Source organism: Alosa pseudoharengus, unplaced genomic scaffold (genome assembly GCF_046254945.1).
Source record: "Alosa pseudoharengus isolate Yale_2024_CS ecotype anadromous, Long Island Sound unplaced genomic scaffold, YU_APseudo_1.1 YU_APseudo_1.1_scf_20, whole genome shotgun sequence".
In the NCBI taxonomy this organism is placed as follows: Eukaryota; Metazoa; Chordata; class Actinopteri; order Clupeiformes; family Clupeidae; genus Alosa; species Alosa pseudoharengus.
Genome location: NW_027468664.1, coordinates 20731734 through 20744233, shown reverse-complemented (window position 1 = coordinate 20744233; position 12500 = coordinate 20731734). Strand labels below are relative to the sequence as shown.

Genomic DNA, 12500 nt, shown 5'->3' with positions numbered 1-12500 from the left:
CTTTCAAAATATACACATGAGATATTAAATTGGCCCAAAAGAAACACCCCATTGATCACACTTACAAAAGCATTTTTCAAGTGCTTTGCATGTTATCCATGCTTGATAAATGCCAACCCTACCTTTCCTTTCAAAAGTACGCACAAGAGATTAAAAAATCGTTGGTTGTAATTAGAAGGAAAGTAATCAGAGTGAGTCTGAAATCGACACCTTCTAATCTGTTGCGGTGGAGCGGGCAGATAGCTTCTCTGTGTCACACACGCAGAAATTCCAATTAAAGATGTGAGGAAACTTTTTCTGTTCGACTCTGAAGCAGTTCTCTGTATTACAGCAAGAGTTTCAAAGGCCTAACACAGAAGAGGTCTCGATCAGGTGAGCACAGACACACACACACACACTAACACACACACACACACACACACACACCCACACACACACACACACACACACACACACACACACACACACACACACACACACAAACCGACATCACACAGAAGGACAGAAATTTTAATTCAACTCAATACAATTGGTACTTCTTTCTTTTCAAAGCTTTTCATGGTGTGTAGCTCTCTATTCATGTTTAAAGGACACTGCCTTGAGTGACAGAAATCTTGTTTCATTACATGGACACATATCTATTCTTCGTTGTCAACTGAGAGAGCACTTCATAAAATCTCATCAGCGTAGGAGTGGCATCAGCCTTTGTGTGGGTGGGGAGACCTATATTCATTTGATTATCATCTCTTTCATCTACAATGTTTCACCACTGAGGATGATTCATCATTTTTGTATAGGATTGTAGCTGAACAATTCTCCCATTCAACCAGAAAGGTGAAATAAATTGTAGAGATACGGTGTAGATTTATAAGATCATGGTTTTCACTACTTCATTAATACTTCAAACTTGGTGCCTCTTTGGATGGAATTTTATAGCCATTTAGTTACCTTAATATTCATCAAAGGAACCCACATGTAAATCAATTTAAAGGTACCAGTGACATTTAGTCCAGGAATAGAGGAAAGTGAAAAGAGGACACCAACCAAAGGTGCCAACCATCCCTAGAAATGTTCAAATATTTGATTTCTACTTCCTGACACCAGAAGAACAATCCCTCGGAATTGAATTGTCATGGTGACCACAAAGCTCCCAGGATCTTCCTGGTCGTGCATATACCAGTATGTGTGTGCGTTTATATGTTAGTCTTACTGTTTGGCTCAGAGAGAATTTCTTTATTCTTGTAGAACCAGGACACCGCTGGAACCGGCGAGCTGATGACATCGCAGATCACCTCGGCATCCTCGCCCTGCCGGAACTCCTGTGGCGTCTGAACGGACCGGAACGTCAGCTTCTCTAAAGGACAGGCACCAAACAGCGACTCAACACAAACACCACAACACAACTCTGCCACAGGATAAGGACAGACAAACAATAGACACAAACAAAGCAATCTCCAAAGAATGTGGAGATTCAATTTGAGCAAATATTCCTGCCAGCATTTTCCATTACATTACATACTATTTATAAGCTCGGCTGCTAGGTCCAGAAACACTGGCAGGAGATTGCTGTCCAAATATGAATAAATGAAGAGTTTGGTTCCAAAATGATATATCCTCCATTTCAATGAATTTTCATAAATAATTTTTTTACATTTTGTTTTCCAAGTAATGTCAGTTGAACTGTAATTGGGTTAATGTAATTTAATTTATCTTTACTCACTCAAAACAGCAAAACTGCAATGTTGATTTGCAATTGATATTACCTGAAATACACAATTAAATAACATGACTTATTAATGTTTTTAATGGAGATATAGTGTTTTACAACCAAACTCTTCACATATAAAGTCCATGGAAAACTTCAAATTTCAGATTCAGTTTTCCTTGCAGCATTTCTGCTGCTCCAGGCGTTGTCCAATGACAACCTTTTTATTACCATCTTAAGTGAATGTTCAGGGGAAGCTTGTCCACTCATGCTGCCTGAAATGCTGCCAAGTGTTTCATCATGACCCATAGGGCACATGCCTGGCATTGCCATGTCATGCCATCAAATGTCAGGGAGCACAGCAAATTATATGGTGCAACCATTCAATACAGCGGCGGCCATTATGGATCAAAGGGTCTGATTAAAGCCCTGGAGTGCATTCTGATGGTGGAGTCACCCCTGAACCCTGGAGGCCACGACGGCTGACTTGCCTCTGAGACACCCACAGACCCTCAACCTCCTTAAATCACGCTTTGGATGTGTTGTTACTCCTCTTCCTGCAAATGAACCGCGTTGAAGATAAAATGCTCGATAAAACTAGCATTAGCTGGACTTTTACTGCTCTAAACAGCACCATCTAAAGTGATGCAGTGCCCCCCACTCTCTCCCACTCTCTGTCTCAGCTGTGATCGGTGTGGGCAGCGGGAGCGGCACGGCTTTGGCAACATGATGGAAAAGGTAAACTAGCTCTTCCTGTACACTCACACTTAGAGAGAGACCACAGGGGTGCGATGAGTTCAGTAGGCACCATATGCTAGCCTTCGTGCTAATCTCCAGACTATATCTTTGATCTGCTATATTTGTGACAGGCCCTGCTATGCAGCGCCACTGGGGCCAACAGCACAGTCGGGGGGTTGCTTTTAAAATGTAAATGTGCGGTTCATGGAGGAACCAAAAAACACATTTCACATCCACATTTCTAAAAAAATATGCGATCAGAAAATGTGTAGTTAAGGTTTTATAGTTTAGCTGACCTCTGGGGAGGGAGTTTGTGTGTGTGTGTTTGTGTGCACGTGCATGTTTATGTTTGTGTGTGTGTGTGTGTGTGTGGGTGTGTGTGTGTGTGTGTGTGTGTCTGTGGGTCTCTGTGTGTGTGTGTGTGTGTGTGTGTGTGTGTGTGTGTGTGTGTGTGTCATAATGGGGTGATAATTTCATGATTGCCAGGTGGAGTGGGGAGGAACGCAGTGGCTCAGCAAGTGGCCACTGACATGCCTGATCAGAATGAAAGAGCTGGCGCTGGCGCTCTTCTATACGCCATGTTTCATCTGCGCTCTCTGCACCTTTAGCTCTCTCGTGAGTAAACATGATGGAAGTACCAATGAAACTCACACTAAAGCAAGAGTCAGTCAAGCTCAGAGCACTGGAAAACCCTCTGTTAAAAGTAAACACTGTTTATGACTTGCTCAAGCCAAGTAGCCTCCTCTAGCAGTCATTCAGGGACAGGATTTTATTGAAGTGTAATTCAGCAGAACCATGGGTCCACAACAAACATAAATAGCCTCCCAAAAACCTTTAATTGGACAAATAACACAAAAAGGCACGGTAACGCTTTAGAATAACATGTGCTTATTAGGTATTAACAGTGCATAATAAGCAGTTAACAATTCATTACTAACAGTTAGTTAACTGTTGTTATCCTTTAATAACATTAACTAACTGTTAACATGCAGCTTGTAAGTGTTAATAAGCAGCCTTTAAGGTTACTTACAAGCATATTTGTTAACAGTTGTAAGTGTTAACAAGCAGCTTGTTAATGCTTGTTAATGGTGTATAAGACAAAAAGGTGGATAACTAATACGCTTATAAGACCTTTCTTACCTATTTGTAGTAAATTTTGCAGCCCCCCAATCTAAAGCGAGGACCATGTAGCCTATAGTTCCACAAGCCCAACCTTCTATCTCTCTATACTATATCTCTCTATCTAGCTTGGTTTAGCTGTGAAAAATGCACCTTTAAAATTGTTGCAGTGAGCAGGAATCGAACCCCAGTCTCCTGCATCAGAGAGTGCATCGCTACTTATTGAGCTACACTACTTTTCTTGTACAGTTGATGAAATTGTTTATTTTGATTCTATATTCTGAAGTGCTATATCACACTAGTTATGCTTTTTACAAATATGTTTCTGATGGAAAAGTGGTGTTTAATTAATGCAGAAATTCAGACCATGAATGTTCGCCTCTGTTCAAGGCAAACTGAAACATGTTTTAAATCGATCACGAACGTTCGCCTATGTTTGCAACTTTAAACCAGAGCTTTGAACGCACCCACTTATCGTCTTTAAGCCTCGGTTGCTAGGTAACCAAACTATATACAAAGCTGGCATATCTTTAGACTGCTGACAAACTGACAAACTGTTTTATGCGTTCACTGAACAAAGATTATGGAAATTAAACACCACTTTTCCATCAGAAACATATTTGTAAAAAGCATAGCTAGTATGATATAGCACTTCAGAATATTTACCATCAGCCAATTAGGAGCAGTAGTGTAGCTCAACAAGTAGCAATGCACTCTTTGACGCGGGAGACCGGGGTTCGATTCCTGCTCACTGCAACAATTTTGAAGGTGTATTTCTCACAGCTAAACCAAGCTAGATAGAGAGATAGAAGGTTGGGCTTGTGGAACTTTAGGCTACATGATCCTCCCTTTAGATTGGGGGGCTGCAAAATTTACTACAAATAGGTAAGAAAGGTCTTATAAGCGTATTAGTTATCCACCTTTTTGTCTTATACACCATTAACAAGCATTAACAAGCTGCTTGTTAACACTTACAACTGTTAACAAATATGCTTGTAAGTAACTTAAAAGGCTGCTTATTATCACTTACAAGCTCCATGTTAACAGTTAGTTAATGTTATTAAAGGATAACAACAGTTAACTAACTGTTAGTAATGAATTGTTAACTGCTTATTATGCACTGTTAATACCTAATAAGCACATGTTATTCTAAAGCGTTACCAAAGGCACCACTAACAGCAAAATGTGTCTATGCAAAACCTCTTAACCTAGCTTTCATCATTCTTTCTCCTATTTTCAAAAGTAGGGCACAGGGTATTGTTCTGTGTTTCTTGTCTGATTTTAAAGTTTGTTTCTATTGCAGTTCTGAAGCATTACAAAGTTGAGTAAACTTTACCAACTTTCGCTAGTTATAAACTGAACAGAAGACTTAATTACCAGGTGCAAAATAATCAATTAGAAATGTTCAAATTAGTTAATTAGACTGTTTTTACATTTGATCACATTTAGTTAAATTGATATTTTAGCTTCTTACAATAAACATGTTTAGGTTATATGAAACAGGTACTTTGTACACACATATCTTGTTAGATAACATTTTGTAACATTTTGTAGTGTATCTGTGTAGTGGTATCTTAATATTTTGTATACATCCTGCTATATCAGCCATGGTCAGACTGACTGTGTCACACACTTACGATAGATCTCCAGCACCACTTATGGTGTCTGTATACACTCTGCTATATATCTGTTATGGTCAGACTGACTGTGTCACACTCACGATAGATCTCCAGCACCACTGTGGCCTCCTGTGTCAGACCCTTAGCGTCCTTGGCCTGGCAACGGTAAATGCCGGCGTCCTCCACAATGGCATTGTAGATAGTGAGCCGCGAGCGCACACCTTCGGTGTATAGGACCACCCTTTGGGTGGACACAATGGACTCTCCCTGAGGGTTGTACCAGGTCAGACTCTCAGGCTCACCAATGACTAGAGAGAGAGAGAGAGAGAGAGAGAGAGAGAGAGAGAGGGAGAGAGAGAGAGAGAGAGAGAGAGAGAAAGAGAGAGACATTTTAGCATTAGAGGAAAACCAAGTATGGCCATGTTGACATATTTGCCTCATGGAAAATGCTGTTTATCCACCAAATGTTATTTATGGAGCCATATATGACTCAACACAAGCCTTCAATATAAAATACACTTCAAGAAAAAAACTTTAAGGATACTAGGTTTATAAAAAATATATCCCCAAATGACCCATGATCCATCCTGGTGAATTGAGTGTCCTCAGTTCTGCAGTGAGTGGTACGATTATTAATTTTCCATTTTACTGTCATGGCTTTCAGACAGACCCAATAATGTGACACATTAAGCTTGAAATTGTACATCTCTCATTGACAAAAAAACAATCCAAGACATGCTCTCTATTCTACTGAATCCTACTCAATTCTATTCCAATATCAGATAATTAATAAATAAAACGATCTAAAAGAGTTTTCCAACATTACTTTCCCCCATATCCTTCCATGTAGAAAGTGTCCTTTAAAGAATAATGAGACACTTAACCACATTTGAAATATATTAGACAAATCACATAAAATATGAATCACGATTAAATTCCTGAATCAAAATCAAGGAGTGTCATCAATTTGTGTGTGTGTGTGTGTGTGTGTGTGTGTGTGTGTGTGTGTGTGTGTAGTAAAAGGCCATATCCTCATGAAGCAGATGCTACTCTGGAGATATGAACACATGTTCTCACAGCAGTTCAGAATTCATAATTTCACACATTAATTGTAAGTGTCAGAAAATGCATATTGATTAAATAAAACACAAATTACCATCAATGTAATACAATTTAAAAAAATCATGCAGTTTTCATCTTATCGTCTAGTGCCTGTTCTTGTGACACACACACACACACACACACACACACACACACACACACACACACACACACACACCTTTTGCTCCTCATCCTGCACATTGGAGGAGCAGTTACTAGTGATTACTGTAAAACCCCACTTTTCCTCCAGTGTGAATCCAAATAGTCTAAGGTGGACAGGGACGGATTAAACAAATATGGGCCCCTGTGCACAATATCAAAAAAGGCCCCCCCTCCCCCTGACTGCGACGCGCGCGGGCGCGTTTGCGCATGTGCGTGCAAGTGACATGCGCGTGCAGCCAGCGCTTCTCTCTTTGCTGTCGCTGTGCAGGCTGGTGCATAATTGCACACAATGAAAATGTAGTACATTATGTCATATTTTATAACTCAGGAATGAATTCCAGCAGCTGTTTTTATTATTAGGCTGTAATCTCCCTTTGCTGGGGTTCGGGGGTGTCTCCCCCTGGAAATTTTCGAAATTCTGGCTGTTAAATTTACCCTTTTAACGCAGTTTGGAAGGGGCATACAAACTTTAATAGAGCAAGCAGGGCCCGTTTTCTGTCTGACTCAGGTGACGTGAACATTGGCTACCTGCATGATAAGGTTTTCACTTCACTGCTGCTTGACACTACCTTGCATGGAGACATATTTCACGTTAACAGTGGAGATGTTAGCAAAACTATAGCGTTTGGTAAATGGAGATGCAGATCGATCATCTCCCTAATTAATTTCTTTGCGCAACAGCCCACATTGTGCGCTCACTCCAGCGAGACGAGTGAAATAAGTGTAGGCCTATCTGTCATCGGCATCGCCATAGGCTATTTGCTACGATATAAGCTACTGTTAGGCCTACAACAAGTCGCGATTTATTAGGCTATCCAATCGCTATGCTGTTTTCATGAACATTGCAGGAATCCACTTCATTCACCTACCCACGAGTGGGTCAGTTTCACTTTCGCAAACACGCATACACATTGAATGAGCACTCATAGCCTACCACTTCCACCTAATGTTATGCCTCTATATTTTATGAATTAAGAAGTATTTATTGATCAGGAAAACATTTAGTTTATTTTTCTTTCGGTCCGTGGTTCCATAGCACCATTCAGTTGTGCCGCAAATTAACAGACAGAAGCACCGGGCATAATCTAGCCTAAATTAATGGCATTTTTTTTTTTAAATCCGAGGGCCCCCATTGGCTGAGGGCCCCTGTGCATGTGCACACTTGGCACAAGCCATGATCCGTCCCTGAAGGTGGGGATCACACTGGAATAACGAGGAAGCAGCAGCAAATCGTAAGATCATAATTATCTTATTCATTTAAAGTTATATCTCTTTGTTGAGTGATTTTAGATACTCATTTCTGTACAACGGAAAGACATCTTCTGCCCTTATAAAGCATTGTATTGCTTTGATTGGACAGAGGGCCTGAAATGTTCTTACATCAAACTGGCATTGATGAGCCTTGCGTTATGTTCTAAAAGTTGAACCAAGTTCAACACTCAGCTCCCATGCTGGAGTAATGTGAGCATTGCCAGTCGTTCCACAGATGAATCAGCAAACTGTCAAGGAGCGATATTCACATTGTCACAACAAATAGCGCCTCTGAGGGACTAATGAAATTACGAGTATAATATGAACTGCTTACTTTTATTATAATTTTTTAATGTATTATTTCATTATTTGTGTATGGGTTTTTCAAATGCGCCACTGTTGGGACTGTGCCATAGCCTGCATAGACATGCGCAGCACCGCAGTAAAATTGGTTTGATATTAGACGTTGGATATTTAACACATTCAAACAAATGTTTTCAAAAGTGATGTTTTAAGTGTTTATACAAGACCTGTCTATAACACAAAACTTTCTTTGTCAAAAAACCCACCCCCTTGATTTTATAAACATTTTCTAATGTTAAAAAGTGTATTAAATCTGTATAGCGGCCTGAACTTTTGACATGTCCATGTCAAAACACATCTGATGAACTTAGCTAAGTACCCTACACATGACACAAAGCTTCTTTTTTAAAAAAAAAAAAAAATTATACACATTTTCTAATGTTAAAAATGCTTTAAATGTGGAGGGTACTAAGAGTTCATCAGATGTGTTTTGACATGGATAGGTTCTGGCCGCTGTATAGATTTAAAGCACTTTTATCTTTAGAACATTTGTATAAAATCAAAGGGTGTCTTTAAAAAAAAAGAAGCGTTGTATTATATAGAGATTGAGAATGTGTCGTCATCATGGCATTTTCCCATTGGTGAACGCAAAGCATTTTGGGGATCCGCGGCAATCCATGCCCATGTAAACCAATGTAAAACGTACCCATAATCTTGGTCCCGTGTTTTAGCAATCTCTATAAGCAGGTCTTGTATAAATACATCAAAGTTGGTTTGATACAAATTCATTCCCTAAATTGATTTTTTAATGTGTCGATTATCCAATGCCCCATATATAACCAACTTCACCGTGGTAAGTGTGGTTTCAACTTTATACAGCAAGGGGAAACTTTTCTTTGGACATTGTCAGCTTGAGTGCGGGAGATTGCGAGTATAAGGTGTGCTGTGCTATGAGCCTGTATTTCCACACGCTCTTGGGAAAATTCATGCATCCAATAGAACAGTACTTATAGTAACCACAGAGCTTACCTGCAGCATTATGGACACTGCCAAAGCAGCACCATAATTGACACAGGAGCGCCAAACAGTGGACTATACAAAGTCAAAGAGGGGTGTTTTCCTCCTACATTTGACTAATGTTCTAGCCATAATGAGCTGTGATATTCAATGTGGGCATATTGACTTTTTCAACATGAAAGTCTATTATTCATTATAGCCTATGTTTTTGTTGTTAAATGTCTTTCTGTAACTTAAATCAATTTATGTATGTTGGTTTACTCCTGAGGGGAGGAGTTACTGTTGTTATTATTAACTGTATTCAGGTAATAGGAAATTCAGTCTGTTCTGGGCCTCTAAAGTCAGAGGTTATCTGACTCCCTTTAATAACAACCTTATTGCTTGCGTTAGGTCTTTGCTCCTAGCAAAATTCAGTCCATGTAAAGTTGACCTGTTCATCTTGTCTGTCTCCACCTGCCAGCAGCTTAAAATAAATATTCTTCTTTGTACTGGAACCATCTTGTCCTGGTGACTACCTCTGCCGCTCAACACCTCACACAAGCAATAAGAAATCTACTTGCTGCTGGTCTGGTCAGGGTGATGCCCGCCTGAGGTGTGTCTCTAAGTACCATAGAATTCTATTTCTAACTGTGGTCATTGTTCAACGACACTTTCAAGAAATGCAAACCTGTAAGACAAATAATCTCATGGTCACACACACACACACACACACACACACTCACAAGGCTAGCCCTCCTGCTTCCCCAGTGTGCACATATATGGGGCAGGGAGCCCTTATCACACCCAGGAGAGAGCAGAGTCAGGCAGGCAGGCAGGCAGGATGTGAGCATCCTGGGACTTGGCAGAAGAAAACCCCCACAGACATTTGGAGATGGAGAAGTTCAAACATAGAGCCAATAAGGAAGGGAATGCGATGATCGTGGACACAAGGGTGTGTGTGTGTGTGTGCTTGTGTGCTTGTGTGTGTGTGTGTGTGTGTGTGTACATATGTGTGTCTCTCTCTCTCTCTCTCTGTGTATGTGTGTATGTGCTTTGTGTGTGTGTGTGTGTGTGTGTGTGTGTGTGTGTGTGTGTGTGTGTGTGTGTGTGTGTGTGTGTGTTGTGTGTGTGTGTATACGGAGGGGCCTGGGTGGGCACAGTAACTATGTGTGTTGCTGAGGAGAACATGTGCCACAGTCTCATGGGCACAGCGAACAGGAGGGGCATCTGTGGATGCCAGCTGGTCGTGTCCGCACAGTGCCCACCGCCACCACATGCCTGACAGGACGTGGGTGGACAGCTCCAGCCGGCTGTGATTCTTACACACAAACCCCGGGAAACACATACATTTTTCTCACACAGAGTGCAGAGCTGCTCTAAATGTGTGGAAATATTTCATGTACTGTAGAAAGTCCAAAAACAAAAATGACCAATGAAGAGCAGGGGGAGGGGCCTCTTCTCTGCCACCATTTCTCATGCTGTCAGTGGGCAGTTCCACGCAAAACTGTCACGTCCATAACACAATGCCATGGTATGGTATGATGTGAATGAATGATTACTTAAAATTTGAGCATTCACTCTTCTTGGTTGTAGAACTTACATGAAAAACTTTTTACATAATCATTTGCATCATACAAATACCATGGCATTTAATTGGCGTTATGGAGGTGACAGTTTTGCATGAAATTCCCTCAGTATGCTGTCAACAATCTGAGGAAATGTGTGCTGTTTGAAATTCAAATGTAACATTTACTTAGTGGCCATGTTGGGTGGGGCTTCCAAGAGACAGTGGCAGTTTATGTCTATGACAGAAACCATGTTATAAAAATGTTCAGGAACAGAAATATCATCTCTTTCACAACTTGTTAAGCCCAGTACATAATACACAAACTCTACACTAGGGACCAAGAACCATAGATTTAATGATAGCAACAGGGACTAGCATACTTTTTTGCCTAGAATCCCTTGCCTGATATTCCAATATCATCAGACAAACTGGAAATACTTCACAACTTTGGAGAGTTCTGAAATCCATTTTCAGATGGAATGCTGTAAAATATTTATATCAATGGATGCTGCAGCATCTGTGCTAATATTACAGACGATTATGTTTGCAGCCCTACCATCAAATATAAATAATATAAAGTAATGATGTTTGAATGTAATAATCACTGTGCTATTAGATGTTGTAAATAAACAAGTGCTTGTGTGTGTGTGTGTGTGTGTGTGTGTGTGTGTGTGTTTGTCTGTCTACAGTATGTGTGTGTGTGTGTGTGCGTGTGTGTGTGTGTGTGTGTGTGTGTGTGTGTGTGTGTGTGTGTGTGTGTGTGTGACAAGAACAGGCACTGGATGATGATGAGAGAGAGAGACAGACAGACAGAGAGAGAGAGAGAGAGAGAGAGAGAGATACAGAGATAGAGAGAGATTGAGATTTGAATTGTACTATAGTGCAATGCACAAAACTTCAATAAATCAATAATTAACAAAATATTTAAAAAGCAGAAGCCCCAACACACAAAAATAAATAAAGAAAAAAATGATAGAAATGCAGATATAGAGAGAGTTTGTGTGTGTGTGTGTGTGTGTGTGTGTGTTTGTGTTTGTGTTTGTGTTTGTGTTTGTGTGTGTGTTAGGGCTGTAACGATACACCAACCTCACGATTCGGTTTGTATCACGATTTTTGACCCACGGTTCCATACGAATCTCGATTTTTATTTTTTTTCCCTTTTTTGGGGGGGGGGGGGGGGGGGGGGATAGACATTTTATTAAATAACATTTTAATAGCCTCCCTTAGAACACCAGAGGATTACAATATAATATATCTATTATTTTATATCCTGATATAAAAATATTTTTCTGAATGACTGATATTTATGACAGCACACAGATTAGCCTATAGCCTAGGCCTACTATTTTTTATTACAACTCTTACCTCTTTAATTCAGCTGTCTGGTTGAAGCCTGGAAATATTGTAAACAAAGTAGCATATCTTAGCCTATCATAGTCTACTGATTGGACTGTTCAGTTTCCCCATGTGTGTTTAAGTTTCAAGGTAATACTTGTTCTCCTTGGGACAGGCCCTTTTGGGAAACGTTGGTATTGAGATGATCAGTCAACTTCAATGCATGAGTTTTAAACAAATATGTGCAGCATGCTAATGATGCTAAGCGGATTTAATAGTAATGTAACGTCGGCGCAAAAAGACAGTGTTCGCGCTCTCCCGCGCAGGGGATCCTGGGATACGAGAGCGAACATTTGGGGGGTTCATGTCGTTATTCTCCTTAGTTTTGTGTGTAATGTTAGCGTCTTTATTGTAGCATGTTTCCCTTTTAGTTCTCCCTCGTGTGTGATCCTTTTTGTGTGGGAGGCTGCATCCTCCCCTGTACGTGTAGTGTGTGTGCGTGCTTGACCTGCCCTGTTTGCATTGTGTTCTGTGTCGATCTGTGTCCCTGCTCTCGTTCCCAGTGAATAAACCTTTTGATTGGACAACTGTGTGGTTCGCTATC

The 12500-nt window shown here is 40.4% G+C and overlaps 1 protein-coding gene across 1 annotated transcript in view; it reads right to left on the bottom strand.

Moving 5' to 3' along the window:
* The window catches only part of ncam2a (neural cell adhesion molecule 2a), a 68402-nt gene that overhangs the window by 50688 nt on the left and 5214 nt on the right, over positions 1–12500 (bottom strand). Inside the window, exons 3-4 of the mRNA XM_076297193.1 lie at positions 5283–5489; positions 1211–1354 (exon numbers count right to left, since the gene is read on the bottom strand). Of these exons, the coding sequence (XP_076153308.1) occupies positions 1211–1354; positions 5283–5489 (351 nt within the window). The remainder of the gene's footprint in view (positions 1–1210; positions 1355–5282; positions 5490–12500) is intronic.